General features: G+C 45.5%; 1 protein-coding gene across 3 annotated transcripts in view; it reads left to right on the forward strand.

The window, feature by feature from the left end:
- Positions 1-17,769, forward strand: part of PHF20 (PHD finger protein 20) — a 2,392,123-nt gene that overhangs the window by 1,469,993 nt on the left and 904,361 nt on the right. For all 3 annotated transcript variants that reach the window (XM_069652246.1, XM_069652248.1, XM_069652247.1), the window contains exon 16: positions 11,438-11,635. In XM_069652246.1, the coding sequence (XP_069508347.1) occupies positions 11,438-11,635 (198 nt within the window). The remainder of the gene's footprint in view (positions 1-11,437; positions 11,636-17,769) is intronic.

The following is a 17,769-nucleotide window of genomic DNA, read 5'->3' on the forward strand; positions in this document are numbered from 1 at the left end:
CTTTCGGCCAGAAGGCCAGCAACAAAATCTTTGTACCGGTGTCATTGGAACAAGTTCAGTAACTGGTGCAGGGATAAGAATGTGGATCCCTTAGAGTGTGATATTCCAATGGTTTTATCTTTTCTGTTACATTTAGCTAATCTGGGGCTCCAGGTTAGGACGATAAAAGGATATGTAGCAGCGCTATCTATCTTCAAGCGCTCGTCAGAAGAAAAATCTTATTTTAAGATACCTTTAATAATATAATTTCTAAAAGGTTTAAACAATGCTTTTCCACCAATATCTTTTCCAGTTCCTGTGTGGGATTTAAATTTGGTACTGACATTTCTGACATGTGTACCCTTTGAGCCTTTACATTCCTGCCCGTTAAGGCTTCTTACTCTAAAAACTATACTTCTAATTGCATTGACATCAGCCCTCAGAGTAAGTGAGTTGCAGGCAATTTCAAGTGGTACTCCTCACACCATCTTTCATAAAGATAAAGTTGTCCTTCGAGTCAAGCCCTCTTTTCTACCAAAAATAGTTTCAGACTTTCACCTGTCACAGAAAATAATTCTACCTACATTCTATCCTCCTCACGCAAGTAAGGAAGAGGAAAGACTACATAGGCTAGATCCTAGAAGGGCTCTTAGCTTTTATATCTCAAGATTGTCAAAAATACATCAGTGCGACCAACTGTTTGTGGGATACACTGGTCGTAAATTAGGAATACCTGTAACTAAACAAACATTATCAAGATGGATAATCCGAGCCATAACAGAGTGTTAAAGGCTAGCTGGAAAGGATCCCCCTGAGGGTTTAAGAGCTCATTCAACTAGGGGCATTGCAACTTCAACAGCACTTAAAAGAGGTGTCCCTGTACAAGATATTTGTGCAGCAACCACATGGTCATCCATGCATACTTTCATAAAACGTGGGAATTCTAAGTTACCAGTGTGCACGCAGTGCACTTCAGTCTACAGACAACCTCTTACCAGGTATCCAGAGCCGCGAGGAGGCTGCTGCCGGTGCCCGTACTTCCTGGAGGAGGCGGGGCCCGCACGAGACACGTGACGCAGCACGTGACTTTTGAAACTGCATTAAGCTCCGGCCCATCCGCCCGAGGGGCGAATTCTAAGTTACCAGTGTGCACGCAGTGCACTTCAGTCTACAGACAACCTCTTACCAGGTATCCAGAGCCGCGAGGAGGCTGCTGCCGGTGCCCGTACTTCCTGGAGGAGGCGGGGCCCGCACGAGACACGTGACGCAGCACGTGACTTTTGAAACTGCATTAAGCTCCGGCCCATCCGCCCGAGGGGCGAATTCTAAGTTACCAGTGTGCACGCAGTGCACTTCAGTCTACAGACAACCTCTTACCAGGTATCCAGAGCCGCGAGGAGGCTGCTGCCGGTGCCCGTACTTCCTGGAGGAGGCGGGGCCCGCACGAGACACGTGACGCAGCACGTGACTTTTGAAACTGCATTAAGCTCCGGCCCATCCGCCCGAGGGGCGAATTCTAAGTTACCAGTGTGCACGCAGTGCACTTCAGTCTACAGACAACCTCTTACCAGGTATCCAGAGCCGCGAGGAGGCTGCTGCCGGTGCCCGTACTTCCTGGAGGAGGCGGGGCCCGCACGAGACACGTGACGCAGCACGTGACTTTTGAAACTGCATTAAGCTCCGGCCCATCCGCCCGAGGGGCGAATTCTAAGTTACCAGTGTGCACGCAGTGCACTTCAGTCTACAGACAACCTCTTACCAGGTATCCAGAGCCGCGAGGAGGCTGCTGCCGGTGCCCGTACTTCCTGGAGGAGGCGGGGCCCGCACGAGACACGTGACGCAGCACGTGACTTTTGAAACTGCATTAAGCTCCGGCCCATCCACCCTCGCGGCGCTAAGCCCGACAGGAGACAAGCCTGTCTGCTGTTAGGCAGCTGTTTGGCGGAGCTGTGTGGCCGAGGGGCGAGCTAATCCACCACTGCTCGCTGCAGACGAGGAGTCAAAGCCGAATGGAACCTGAGGTATGCCCCCAAGAAACTAATCTGGATCCGAAGGCCTTGAGAAAGGACATATCAATTCGAAAAGACAGGCTTCAGGGGAAAACTCCCAAACACGGACGTGGAGAGGAGAGTAGCCCCGGTAGGAAAAGGAGCAAGTCATACTCGTCAGGATCAACTCAGAGAACGCCAACAATACCATTGATTCTGCAGCTCCTAGCTCCCAAGGGTCAGGGGAAAGCCACTGCCACATCCGATAATGGCCTGGTGGAGATCTTGGGTCAAGATAAGCAAGCTACACCTCTAGCAAAACAGGATCACATTGATGAACCATCGGTGTCCCAGTTGGTTCCCGTTCCTGGATGTATTCTAGTATCGGAGAACCAAGGGGACAACCAACTAGAGGAACAACAACCGAGAGAAAGGGAATACCTAGAGGAGCCAGACAAATCGCCCCCACATATCCCCCCCCAGGGGACAAGAGCAAGCATCATGGTAAGGTCGCCCCAAACAGAGAACGAGAAGCTGCAGAGCTTAAGGGGAGTAGGTCCGGAAGGGGGAATTTGGAGAGAGAGGGAAGAACAATCCGTAAAGGGAAACAGAGACAACAAATGCCCCACCTCACAGGCCCTCCCACAGGGTCTAGTCTCCATGTTTGAAACATGGAAAAGCGCCGCGTCCAACTGTACCATACCAAACGGAGGCACACGTGGAGGGAAAGTAAACATGGAATCAGTAGAAATAAATGAAATAATGACTATCAGCGAGCAAAGCGAAACTTCCCCACAACGCTCGACATCTGAAGCCAGCAGGAGCCGCAAGGGAGAAGAGGACAAGTTGGGATCCCGGAGTACACCAAATATGTACCATCAGGACCAGCAACCCAATCCATCAAAAATTAAGGTAATGCTACATGAGATATGTGATGATGGGAAGACCTTTCCCCAAGATGAGAGCCTTATCCGACCCAAATCCGCAAGTAGGGTTAGGGTCATCGAAGACAGAGACGTGGACATAGATTTTGGGAGTGAGTCAGAAGCAGAAGGAGAGGTTACCGAGCCGGAAAATCAAATGGAGGGAGATCTCGACGATTCCAACAAAGAAACCGACGGTGAACAACTGAAAACGGGAGCAGGAGGCACAAAGAAAAAGAGAATTAAAACTACGTCTCGGGTCACAATGAGCCAACAAGAAGCAAAGAAGAGAGTAACCATGAGACCTAGAAATCCAACGGGATTGGGGGAACATAAACTCACCAATGGCCACAAAGGAGGCCATACATTAAAAAGGCGGCCCATCCCATTGACATCCTGCCCGCTAAGAGCCTTCTTCACTGGTCATAAAAAAAGAAAACAAAGCGTCGATACAGAAATATCAGATGCAGAGATGCTGGAACTAGTCACCGACCCAAAACCAAGTCAAAAACATAGGAGAACGGAGCTGGGGCTAGAACCTGAAGAGCCGGCAATCCCTACAGATGGGAACTCCCTAGAAATACACAATGAGCCCACAAGCAATCCAGGAGAAAAATATAAACAAGCAAAAGAAGATGCAAGCTTGAAAGGCAGACAAATTGACCTAAGTGATCTCCGTTTGGAGAATTTGGAAAATCCGCCAACAGAAAGCCCACCTAAACAAGGACAATCACCTAGTGAGGAGATTGTGATAATGGTAGATGACAAAGAGGAAAAACAACAGACAGCAGGGCGAAAGAGCCCGGCGAGTCAAACCTCCCTATCAACAAAAAGCAATGAGAACTCCTGGGCCTGGACCAAACCCCATCTTAACAATGGACAACAACAATCTATACCGAAACTGAAAGTGGCGCATCCCACTCTAAACACAGTCAATAAGGGGATGGACAGTGGTTCGCCCAGAATGGGTAGAAACACTGATAGAGCCCAAGGAGAGATAGAGAAAAGTGTCAATTTTGAGGCGGTAGCCCAACTGAGAAGATCAGAGAGAATTCCTACTTCACCAAAAAAGAGAAGACTTAGTGAGATTGCAGCTGCACTACAAAATGAATCCCCCAAGAAAAAACCAGACATGATTGCTATCATGTCAGCAATGACGGTTGTGCTAGCACCGTTTTGCAAATTATATGAGGCAATTAAGGAGAATGTTCAGGATAATTCGGCTATCCTAGCAAACACCATGGATAAGCTGACCAAGTTAGAAGCAAGCCTCCTGGCAACTGAGGAAAAAAAATACATTCTACAGAACCAGTGGACAACGAAAATAGATATAATTGGAAATAAAGTGGAATCCATCTCTAGCCATTTGGGAAAACCATCCCAGAGGCCTGCCGGACCGGGAATTCTGCAGGACCAACCAACCCAGAAATCACTCTGGGAAAAAAAAATTGAGATCCTGGAAGCAAAGATCGAACAGATGGAGAATTGGAACAAAGAGGTGCAAAAAACAGCAATAAGGGAAGAGGTGGCTTTAAAACCACAGAGAAAAGAAAACATCGTCCTGGTCTTGAACCAAGGGAATAAGGAGGACCCACAATGGTCCAAGTTGCCTATTCCTATGAAATCAGCGAGGAAACACCCTGAAAGCAATGCCGATACAAAGAATTCTGCAAAGAGGGTATCGGTTTTACCCGTGAGTATGGAGGAAGAGGAGGTTCTCGAGCATAATAATGAACCCCACAATGGTACGCAGGTTAATTCTCCAAAAACACTAGAGGAGTTCCTAGTTTGTAAAGACCTAATGAATATATCTACCTATTCAGAAAAGGAGGTTGCAGAGTCCCCGGAAAAAAGTTTGGGAGACCGAGCTAAAAGGGTCGAAATAGGAAGTGAGGAACCTGTGCTTGTAAGATCTAACAGAAAAAAAGAAGGGCATATCAAACCCGAGGATAATAAAAAAATGATAAATGCGGGGTCTTCACAAGGAGCTGACAAGGCTCCCAAGCAGAGAGCCACAGCCAGAGAGATGCAGCCTACCACCCCAGGGGCTAGAGACAAGAAGGATGGGAAAAAAAGCCCACCTAAAGATGGCCGAAACGAAGACGATCGAAAACGGGGAAGAGAAGGTAGAAAAGACATAAGAGTATATAAACTGGAACAATTAGGGTCCGGCAAAAAGTCAGTAATTCTGAATAGACCAACAGTTCTGCAAATTACAAAAAAGGTGAATACCCTGAAGCATATCACAACAAGAGACTTGGTGCTTGTGGAACCGTACCACAGGGAGGATAAGGCAAAAGCGTACCTCCACCTAAAAGAAGCGGCAATCAAATACATGGATGATAAGGTGTATGAAGAACTGGCACAGATGGGCTTTCATTTAACGGAATTAAAGATAAGGAGACCTAACCAAGAGAGGGTAGATGCGAAAGCGGAGACCTATAAACCTCGCCACCATTATATATCAAGAACTGAAGAACTCTACCGAGACCAGCGTTACCCCAAGTTACACCTAAAGCAAAGGCCCTACCAAGACAGGGAATCAAAGTTCTCCGCTAACATGGGGGAGACTGACAGTAGAAGGGCACCCCGTTACCCCAGTACCAAAGAAAAACAGGAACAGACCGGGCAGAGGGAAAGACGACATGGAGACAGAAAGAATTTAAGAGAAGAATTCGGCAAGCATGAGCGAGAACATAGAGAGGACAGGAGAATGAACCCGACATCTCCACGAGATAAAATGGACCAACAAAAACAACAAGTAATGGGTCCATGGAAATGGATAACATCAACGTGGAATAAAAATAAATTGAAATAGCAACGAGGGGGGGTAGTTTGCAGCAACGACTTCGGCAAGGAGGGACAAAGCGAACACCCCAGTAATGAAACGATCTCCTTGGGATCTTGGAATACTAGAGGCCACATACATCTCACTATTCAAGGTGACGTCGACCTAAGCCAATTTGACATCATCTGCCTCCAGGAAACCTGGCTGAGGAAAGAACCATCTTTAGATGGATTCTCGGTAATGATTGCCCCAGCTGTTAAAGGCCTGTGGGGTAGACCGTCATCGGGGCTCCTTACGGCCATTAAATCTGGCACCGGCTTAACAGATCCTACAATATGGAAACAATCCTATGAGACGTTGATAATCCTGATCTCTAAAAGCGATAAGAAGGGAAAATCTCGTAAACCCACTGAAATGAGGATGGCAATTTTAAATTGCTATTGGAATCCCCAGCGGTCGTCAATCAAAGCCTTCTGCGATAAGATGAGTGGGCTAATTGATCAACTTTACGCAGAATTCGAAAATATCGAACTTATTATTTGCGGGGATTTCAATGCCAAGATTCGCGAACCACAGAAGGACCCCGATGATTCCTCCATTCTGGAGAGATTTGAGGACCCCGCAACCAAAAGAGGGAAGGCATGGAAGAAAATCTTATCCTCACGTAACATCCAAAATGCTGCAGCCCTTTTTCCGAACCAAATCAACATACCGACGTGGGAGCGAAAGAACTCAAAAGCAACCCTGGATTATATCTTTTTATCAAATGGGCTTATAGACGAATTGGTAAGCTACAATGTGCTACAAACCATCAACAGTGATCACAATCTCTTGAAATGTGAGTGGCAGACGCCCAGGTCTATGCCTATCGGGTATGAGTGGCAGATGGAAGTCAACCTCCAACAGACCCGACTCCGCCTGAAGGAGCAAGACATTGAGAAAATCAAAATAGGCTGGGAACTGATAGGCGAGGAGGAATCGTTGAGGAGCCCAAACCTACGCCCCAACTATTTGCCCCTACTACTGGCCTTTCAAGTAAAGGGAATGAACAACAAAAAGAAAAAAATCTGCACGTCTCATACATACGACAAGGAATTGGTGAGCAGAAGAAAACTGGTTCGCCGAGCACGAAGACTAGCGAAAAAAACCAGTATGAAGGAAGATTGGGAGATCTGGAGCAGGGAGCAAAAACAATATAAAAACTGGCTCAGACAACATAAAGCGCTCCAATATCAAAGAGACGCAGAGGAGATGCTAGTAAAACTATCCGCGAAAAAACAAAGCGAATTTTGGGCACTTATAAAAGACAAGTGCAGGCACACAGCCAAGATGCTAAATGCGGTAGCTGAAGAAAGATGGATCGATTACTTCACGACTGAATTCGATGAAGTGCCAGGAAGTAAGAAAGTAATGACTCCCACCCAGGAAATCCCGTGGGTTGATCTATCTGAGACCCAACACATTGAAATCGCTATACGTAAGTTGAAAACCTCTAGAGCCCCAGGCCCGGATGGGCTAACCAATGCAGACTTAAAAGCAGCTCCAGCGGAATGGGCCGAGTGGATTGGAAAGATATTCGCACTGTGTGCCAGAACAAAGATGATACCAGATTCCTGGATAAAGGCAGTCATAGTCCCTATCTATAAGAAGGGCCCTAGACAAGACCCATCAAGCTATAGGCCTATAGCTTTGCTGGACATTTTGGGCAAATTATTTGCCACTCGCCTCTTGGATCATTTTCGAGTCTGGGAGAAAATCAGTCCGGCACGAGATCAACTTCAAACCGGATTTCAAAAAAAGGGTTCGACAACAATCAACCTCATGGTGCTGAATATCCTGAAAGCAAGAGTCAAAGAAGGAGCCCCGAAGATATTTTTGGCTTTCATCGATCTCTCCAAAGCCTTTGATATGATCGACCGTAACACCCTGTGGACAAAGTTACAAGGGTGGCAATGTCCGGGATCAATCTTGGAACCAATAATGGCTCTCAATAAGGACACTACTATGAGAGTAAAACTAAACCACCAAGGAGCACTGTCAGGAGAAATCCAGGTGAAAAGAGGAGTTAAGCAAGGATGTCCGCTGGCTCCAGCCTTGTTTATAGCCTTTTTAGGCGATTACAAAGATACGGAAGCAAAAATGCGAGCCTTTCCCCCCAAGATCGGGAAAATGGAAATTCCACGTCTACTATATGCTGACGATGTCATCCTGGTCGACCAGACCAAAGTGGGCCTTCAAAGGAAATTACGTAATCTCGAAACTTATATCGAGAAAAACCACCTGGCGATCAACAAGACCAAAACGAAAATTATGGTGATGGAGAAAACAACCAGTAAACGATCTGCCAACATAAACTTTTACCTGGACAACACAAAAATCGAAATTGTCAACTCTTTCAAATACTTAGGGGTTGTGTTTGGACAATTCCAAAATGGAAAAAAGCCTCTTAAACCAGATATGGGAGAAAGCAAAATGTCTTACAGCCCAAACCAGAGCTATTGATCGCAAATTTGGTAAATTCTCTTTGCTACCAGCGATCACTTTTTATAAAGCCAAAGTGGTGCCGGCACTAATATATGGAACTGAGTCCTCCCTTTACCTCCCTCGCAATACTTGGCCCAGGCTGGAAGGGCTTATATGGAAGGCAGTTTTGGGCCTTCCCAAATCTGCCTCCATGCCAGCCATTAGGAGAGAATTAGGTCTACACTCCCTCGCCTCAATGGTAGACAAAGGGCTCTCCGCTTATATAGAAACATCATCCTGGACGAGGCTTTGCCTATCATGGCAGCAATGGTTGAGGAAATTGAATCAGGGAAGTGCATGGCCTTGAATCAATGGGTAAAAAGGAGAAAGGAAGATCTGACAAAGATCGAATGCTCGGAGATAGAGCTAAAAGAAAATCCAGACAGAATCAAAAAGAAGGTGGAGGATCTGGACTGGATAACAACTATCGAAAAAGCAACGGGTAACAAATTACTAGCCCACCTCCCCCCTACTTTCAATAAAGCTAAAGTCCCACTCCAGTACTGCATGAAGTTCCCGGAAAAAAGGCTCAGGATCACGATCATGAGGGCAAGACTTAACCTCCTACCCACTAGGGAGATTATAACCATCAGAGGAGGTGGAAATGAGAAAAAGTGCAGATTATGCAAGAAAAATGAGGCGATGGAATCCTTGAAACATCTGGTGATGGAATGCACTAGCATGGAAACACAGAGAAACCAGTATCTCCCCTCGTTAGAAGACAATTTATGGATCTTCTATACGAATGAGCTGTGGAATAGATTAATCTCCGGTGAAAACAACAAGTGGTCACAAGCCCTAGCAAAACTAATTGAAATGGCGTTTGACCAGATTAGACAATCCGAGAGTAATAAAGGGCAAATCAATCAACCCATTTGTTTAGTCACTGGAGACCTGGGGGAGGCTCTGTAGAAACTAATAGAACCCGGAGACACGAATTTTACATTGCGAAGGAGGAAAGCCTGCCTTATTTTTGACAAAACTCAGTTTTTACCGAGTAATAGTTCAAAAAAAAAAAAAAAAAAAAAATTATGCGTTGGACTCAACTACCTCTCAGGGAGGTCTATTTGCCAAATCTGTGTTACATTAAGTACATGACTAAAAAGATATCTGTACTCCCGCCTCCAATAGAAAAGTGCTTTGGGAGTCTATCTAAGATGAGGAATACGTGGGAGGGCACAATCCATTCGAAGAACAAGTTACTTACCAACTGTAACGTTCTTTCGATTGGATGTTTCCCTCATCGACCCTCCCAACCTACCCCACAGTACAGTTTACGTAGTTTACACTCTGTTGTCTTTTGAGGCTGGGGTCAAAAGAGGCATGCTTTTAACAATGGTCATGGACTCTGATATACGGAAAAAACAGAACTGAAGTCAACGGGCGTGCTCGAGGCCTTTATACAACGGATGACGTCGGGTGCTCGGCGGAGGCTGCCGAGGGACATCAACGTCGCCGCCTCGAGTGGAGCGCCCTCTGCTGGAGAGAGGAAAAGTTTCCGATGCGAAACCTAAAGGTAAGGCTATATCTAAAATGAGGAATACGTGGGAGGAACATCCAATCAAAAGAACATTACAGTTGGTAAGGAACTTGTTCATCTTTTCCATAACTGCCCAAAGGTATTCCCACCAAACTGAGTCGAGGGCCATTAGGGCATGAGGGCCAGACAGTTGTGAGGATTCGCTCAAAGGGTTGTTAACCCTTCCAAGATTCATTCTAGTAGCCCTGCCCTGCAAAAACCCACACTGGTCGCTATGAATCAAGTTGCTGATCACTTTCCCTTGCCGATTGGCCAGCAGCTTCGCTAGAATCTTGGCCTCACCATTGAGCAGTGCGATGCAAGATTTTGAGGTTATTGCAACGCTTCCAGGCGGCCTCATTTCAGATGAAAGGATGGCTTCTTGCCTTGGCTAAAATGATGTCACAAGCAAGTGCACAACTGGCTCTGTGATTTCATTTCTTTAATGACATTTACTTCTGAACCGTTTTTGGTTATTCTTTGGGTATTGGCACCATTGTGAATTTTTTGAAAGTTTATATGAAGGTAAACAGCGGACATTGTAAGTAATTTTAACATCTTGGTTAATTTAAGGTCATCCATTATTTTTGTATGTCAGATATTTTTCAAAACAATGAAATTGTATATGGTGTAAATGAGGTCTATTAAATTAATTGGAATGATGTGGTAGAAAATGCACTGTCACTTTGATATTGTATATTGCGTTGAATTGTCAATTTTTTTTAAAGGAGCAATGTGCAATCAGCAGCTATGCCTGCCATAGTTTCATGATGGTCAGACGTCCTTTCTAGCAATGCTATTGATTGGTATCTAAAGCTAATAACTCCAGCAAGATTCTTGGTTCATCTGTGCAGTCTGGGGTGTGCTGCTGTGCCTGTATTCCCTTATTAGAGTGTCTGTTTTTATGGTGCATATTATTTTTGTTGGCTGCCATCTTGATCCATGGACCCTAATGAAGATCTGTGGATTCCGTTCTGCAAGTCATTTTAAAAGGCACATAGAGCAGCACAGCGGGGCATGCTGCTACCCATGAAGGGTTCGAATTTGCCTTTGAGGTTTGGAAAGTGTACTGAAAATGGCACTATTGGTACTGTAGTGTGTATTCTGATGCAAGGACGGGCAATGGAATGCATTTGGAATGTGAAATCTAGTTTGTTGTACATACATCTGTGCCAAGCCTGCCGACCCAGGTTCGTATCCCGGCAGGGCCAAACTCAACCTTTCATCCTTCCGAGGTCGATACATGAGCATCACACCGTGGGTAATAATAAGCAGCGCTCAGATGCCTGAGGGTTTGTAGCGTTATATAAATGTGAATTATTATTATTATTAAAAAACAACATGGCGTGTATAGTACGGTATCTGCAGATTCTGATCTGGAGCTGCAGGCATTGCACTGCCTTTCAACAGACTTCGACGCTGATATTCAGCTCTGTTTTCTGAGATTGTGTGTGGGTGTGTTTGTTGTACTCCGTGCATGAATAAACTTGTAAGTGGGCACGTTTTTTCTAGAGCATTGGGATCTCATGTCAGGTAAAGTATTTTTCATTGAATTTTTGAGTTTTTATAGCAACCTTAGCATCCCTTCAACTAAGGTTGTATATATATGTTCCAATGAGCAAAGGGTCAACCATACTTCTTCCTATATTTGCAGAATATTTACTGTCTAAAGAACAAATAAGTCATTTTCATCTATTGTGTTTTTTTGTTTTTTTAGTTGAGCCTTCGTGTGATCAGTTGCCATTATTGGAAACAAAGCAACTCTTGCATTCTGATGATGCTTCAGAAATCAAAGCTATGGAAACAAATAAAACATCTGGTGCAGTGGAAACTGAAAGCAAAACATTTGAAGGGACCACTGAAAGCAATGGCTCTCTTAGACAAGATGAAGGAAAATCAGTTGTTCTTCAGCCAGGTAACTGTGAAAACTGCAAATGTAGTTGGCACATGTTTTTACACATTTGATATGTAATATGTCTGCAACTATGCTACTTTCACTTATTTGTTCCCAAAAACTTCCCATTCTCCCACAGATTTCCTCAGCTTCTAATTTACTGCAGGGGCAAGTCTAGCTTTGGTAAATCTTTCAGCCAACAGTGAGCACAATGCAGCACAGCATTGTTGTCTACCATGACTCCGGATGTAATGTTATGCGTTATGTATATGGCGCTGCCTGCATCCCATGGCCGCAGTTACTTTTTTCCAAATGCTCAGAATGCTGCTTATTGGAACACCACCGCTTCTAGTTACATTTGATCTGTGCTCCGTCTTCGATAAAAGCATATGGGTTTCAACACAGCAAAGACTGTCTGAAGCCCATGTCTGCATTGTACTCTCTCTTGTCATGGTCATTGATCAACATACCAGACCAAGCCTGATTCATGGGCTGAAGGATTTGTAGTCATCTTCTTAATGATGTGCCCAGAAAACCAATTAATTCAGTGATTTAGACAGAACTCCATCCTTTATTTACCTAATATTAAGGGAAGCCTAATTAGGCTGGCCCTCTCTGTCTTGCTCAAAAGTCCTTTAAACCTCTTTTGAAAAAACAGTCCCCAACAGAAAAATGTCCTCCCTGGGAAGGTCAGAATGTTTTTTCCTTCCCTATTCTGTGGGAATAAAATCATACTTGGGCACATGTGCTTGCTCTCTTCCTCTCTCCCTTTCTTGTCTCTTGGCAGTCTCACAGTACTGGCTCCACAGAAAAGGTTGCACTCTCAAAAGGTCTTCTTACAAGGGAGAAAGACTTCAGGGTACCATCCTGTCAGTTAATCTTTAGATTTATCTCACTAACAGCCCTCTAGCTTGCTTCTGTTTCATGGTGGGGTACTGCCACCTCCAGCCACCTTGATGGTCCTGTCAGTTAATCTTTAGATTTATCTCACTAACAGCCCTCTAGCTTGCTTCTGTTTCATGGTGGGGTACTGCCACCTCCAGCCACCTTGATGGTCGTGTCAGTTAATCTTTAGATTTATCTCACTAACAGCCCTCTAGCTTGCTTCTGTTTCATGGTGGGGTACTGCCACCTCCAGCCACCTTGATGGTCCTGTAAACAACTGGATGTGATTGCCACAAGTTTCAATTACTTCTGTAATATACCTTTCACTTGATGATGGAGCCCACAGGGCTTGTTTATCCCAGTTTCCACATGGAAGCTTTTAAGAGATAGCTACAAGCCTTACAATGCAAGCTACCATTTACTGTATTTTCCAAGGAGAAGGTCATTTTGAAGCTTCATTATTCCTTCCCTCTCAAGGTGGTATCCGAATTTCATTTAACACAAAATATTACATTGCCAGTTTTCTACCCCCTTCCTCACCCTTCAAAGGATGAACAGAAGTTACACAGGCTTGACCCAAAAAAGCTCTTAGCTTTTACATCTCAAGAATGTCAAATGTCAGACAGGATGATCAGCTATTGATTGGCTATTCTGGTCAGAAGTTAGGCCAAGCCGTGACCAAGCAAACACTGTCAAAATTGATTATCTTATGCATTTCAGATTGCTACTCCATTTTTGGAAGAGTGGTCTCTGATCATTTAAGAGCTCATTCCTCTAGGGCAGTGGCAACCACTGCAGGATATTTGCAATGTCGCACTGTGGTCCTCCCTTTGTACATTCTCAAAGCACTATTGCTTAGACACCCTGTTGGGTTACTCGATTTGGAGGAGCGGTTCTGCACAACATTATGTGCTTATAAAAACTTTGCAAGAATCCTCTTCTCCCACCTCCATTTCCAAAATCACTATGGGAGTCTGTCTAAGATGAGGAATCCATAGGAGGACACAATCCATTAGAACAACAAATGACTTACCCCTGATAATGTTTTTTTCTGGTGGATGTTCCTCCCACGGATTCCCTTCCAGCTTAACACTCTGTGAGCAAATCCTCATTCTTCTCTCTTTCAACGCCCAAACGAGGTTCCATTACTCCTCAAGACTGCTGAGCAGGAAGAGCAGAAAATCTATGAACTGAGGTAACTGCGTGCAGTGCATTCTATATATACCATCATTGGCGTTGCATCGATGGACATTGATGCTGATTCCGCACAGCATCCCCCTGCTGTCGATTTTGGGTTGTTTTTGAGACTGCACTGTAGGATACGAATACATCTAAGATGAGGAATCCGCGGGAGGAACATTGATCAGAAAGAACATTACCAGAGGTTAGTAATGTGTTCTTCTGCACCTGCCAAGTAAGATAAAGCCATTCCTGATGAAGTTAAACTGTATCAAGTATTATGCTCTGTGAACCATCGGGGGGAAATAGCGTTACAATTTCCTTGTCCTAAATCCTTGTGTATGAATTCCTTCTCCAGGCTTACACAAGGGGTTTGTGATGAATCTTTGTCCCTTCTCCTCTGTGAAGCTAGGGAGGTGAGCCTGCTTCACAAGACTCTCCTTAGGGGTCTGGGCAAGTGGGACCTTACTGGGAGTGACTCCCCCCTTGGAGACAAGGACTCCCAGTCCAATGAGAACCTCCCTGAACGGACTGAGCTGTCTGCTTGCATGGGACTTGAAAAAACTACCAGTGATCCTCCTTCCACACTGTTGTCTTCAGGTAATGCTGAGTTTCATCTGAATGCCTCCGTCAAGAAAGAACGACACAGCTTTTTCAATTTTGATGATGTATTTAAACATAGTAACTACTGTGAATGGGGAGAGACCTCCTACAAAGGGAGGAGAATGATTGCTACGCAGATGTGAGCCTCTGTAAACCCATGCTGGAGGGGCAGAGCCAGCAGTGGCATAGCTGAAGCGGGACCCCCTAGATGGAGGCTACAAGGCGAGTGGACTGACTGAGCAAGGGGCTCCGGTCAGGCGCATAACAATGACTGGAAGCAAACAGTCTTCCCGGGTGGTATGACCACTAGAGAACATTGCTGGGGATGGCGCCCGGCACCTGACAGCACAACAGCCCTCTCAAATCTTGCGGTAACATTATCGCCCTTTCTAATGAAGTATGTGGAAGTTCGGGGGATGAGTACCACCACCATACCGAGTATTGAATCTGGGCAGCGAGGAAATAGTGATACATATCAGAATATTCTAAGCCTCTGTCTTCATACGGCAGAGTCAGGTATGATGTTCTGGTTTGTTTACCAGCCCACACTAAAGAAATGATCAACTTCCGCAATCAGGACCAGTATCCGGATGGTGGCCAGGCGGGGGCATTATTAAAAATATATAATAATTTAGGGAGAAGGAATATTTTGGCCAGGGAGAGCCTGGCAGATTGAGAGAATGGCAGCAGGATCTACCTCTCAACCCTGTGTTCCAAATCTGTGAGGACCTTTAGATAATTCTCTTTGTAGAGCATGCTGGGCGACAAGGCTACATGGATTCCCAAATACCGTATCCCCAGCGGACACCACTTCAAATCTTCCCTTAAATCATTTTGGCATACTCCCAGTATCAATGGCATCGGTTCTGATTTAGACCAATTTATCCTAAACCCAGCGAGGTCACCAAATTGTGTATAAGCTTGCACCAGCGGTTGTAGATTGTCCCGTGGGTGTTTAATGTACAGCAACATATCAGCATACAAGGAAACAATGGAGACATGTGAATGGATTTTAGACTGCGATGAGCGTGATGTTCCCAGAGAAAAAGAATAGGAGAGAGTGGGCACCCCTGGTGTGTAGCCCGTAGTCAGACCTCAAACTGTTAGTATACACAGCTGCTCTCAGTGCCATATACAGCAATCAGATCCACTGCAAATACACCAAGCCCCTCCCAGAGCGTCAAAGCGCCTCAAACAGAAAGGGCCATACTATAGAATCAAAGGATTTTTCCATGTCTAGTGCGGCTATAGCTATAGGAATTTCAGGGTTCACATTGTGCATCAGCATGAATAGTCTGATTATTCTGTGTGGATCTAAATGGAATGAAGCCAACCTGGTCAGGAAGGACCAGGGCTGACATATGCGGCAGGAGGCGGTACGATAATATCTTGGAAAGTATTTTGTTGTCCGTATTTATCAGGGACAAGGGACGATGGGAAGAACATTTATGGGGATCTTTTTCCGGTTTCAGCAAGACCTTTACCAGGGCGGTCCTAGTAGATTCGGGTAGAACCCCTGCGGCAAAGTAGGACTCGTAAATATTACGGAGGTGTGGGATTATAAACTCACTGTATTCTTTATATAATTCTTCTGTGATGCCGGCCAAGCCGGGAGCCTTGCCCCTAGGTAGGGATAGGATCGCTGCCCGGATTACCTCCTCCGAGGGTGGCTCATTTAGACCACCTCTGGTGTCCGCATCCAGCCATCCCATAGCTACCTGATCTAAATACGGCAAGATGGCATCTCGCCCCATTTGTGATTGAGAGGTGCATAACTGCCTATAATAATACTGAAAGGTATAGTTTATCCTTCTGGGATCGCGAGTCGTTACTCCGGTCGAGTCCTCAATCTCTGTGATTTCTTCCAGATGGCTTTCTCGTTTAATAGCCCATGCTAGTGTGCGGCTAGGTCGGTCCCCTTCCCTGTATATTCCTGCTGTAATAGGATCCCTGAGAAACCTCTCCTCCCTTTTCCATTAAGGTATGCATATCTGCCCTCTTCTTCCTAGGTATATCCTATAGCTCAGTTGATTCATTGGACCCCTGGAGTCTTTCCACTTCTTTAATTTCCAGTGCGTGGGTGGACATTGAAGTACGTCGGGCCTTCAGGACACCTCCCTCCCGTCATATACATCATCCCCTTATAAATCCCTTAAAGGTCTCCCATATCACCCCATTGTCAGGAACCGATCCAGCATTGGCCGGGAAAAATGTATTTATGTCTTGAGCATTTTCCTCCCGAAACAGGGTGTCTTGCAGTGTGCGGGTCCGAAATCGCCAGCGCAATTGTTTAGGAGGACAGGGAGGGCATATTAGGGAGACCCAAACTGGGGAGTGATCAGAAAGTGTCCGGGACAGGATCTTGGCCTCTACAATATTTTGTACCAGGTCAGATGAAACCATCACGTAATCTATCCTAGAGGAACTGCAGTGCACACCAGAGTAAAAGGAGTATTCCCGAGTAGTGGGCTACAACAATCGCCTGGCGGCGTGGAGTCCATGGTAGTCTATGTTCAACCAAGTCAGTGCTTCCTTGGGGAGGGATGTTTGAGCAGAAGAGACCCTTTAGATGTCAATAGACAGCGTGACATTGAAATCCCCTCACCCATAATGTTTCATATTGTGAGAATCTATACATGTAAGGCACACTGCCGGAAGAACTTGGGGCTGTCCACATTAGAAGCATATACAATGATAATGAGAACTCAGTCCCAGGGCCTCTCCAGCCAACAATATAAAGGGACCCTCTGCACCACAAACCTGATCATGAAACTTAAACTCCAACAAACACTGTATGTGGGTGGCCCCCCCCCACGGGAGTGTGATGCAAAGGAGGACCCATACTTGTGCACCCCCATCCTGGAATAGAAGGATGGTTGCTATCCCGGGGCAAATGCGTCTCTTGTAGACATAGAATGTTAACACGATGGTTCCTGGCATAGTTGGCAAACAACTGCACTTTCTTTTTGTTAGTGAACCCATGTATGTTCCAAGTCATAACTGAGATTTCATCCCTCACCCCCATAATATCTAATTGCAAAACAGTGTAGTTGTCACGCCCGCTCCTGGCAGGGGACCTCTGGCATGGTCGCTATGGCAACGATGGTGACGCGTTGCGTACGTTTCTCCTAGTTCCACTAACATGGAGGTCACAAGGAAGTGCAGCGTTCTAGTTATCCAAACCAGGAAGTTCCAGCAGGCTCCGCCCCCAGCCACAGAGAATGGATTTCCTTTGGCAACTTCCTCGACACAGCGCGTTGCTACTGTCTTCAGAGGCCACGCTAAGTAAGTCCGTGAATCCAGACTTGTTCTATTCCTATTAGGAAGGCTTTCTTTATTAACCCTCACTGAATTCTATTTCCCCTTTCTATAGCGAGATCTCTCTCCTCGCCCGTACATTACCGGCATCATCTTCCAACCCCCAACGACAGGAATCATTTGCTCAAGGTTCAGTACGTATCATTCTTCCTTCCCTTCGTACACTCACA

The sequence above is a fragment of the Ambystoma mexicanum genome, chromosome 3p, assembly GCF_040938575.1.
Source record: "Ambystoma mexicanum isolate Mex_15411 chromosome 3p, UKY_AmexF1_1, whole genome shotgun sequence".
Taxonomy (NCBI): domain Eukaryota; kingdom Metazoa; phylum Chordata; class Amphibia; order Caudata; family Ambystomatidae; genus Ambystoma; species Ambystoma mexicanum.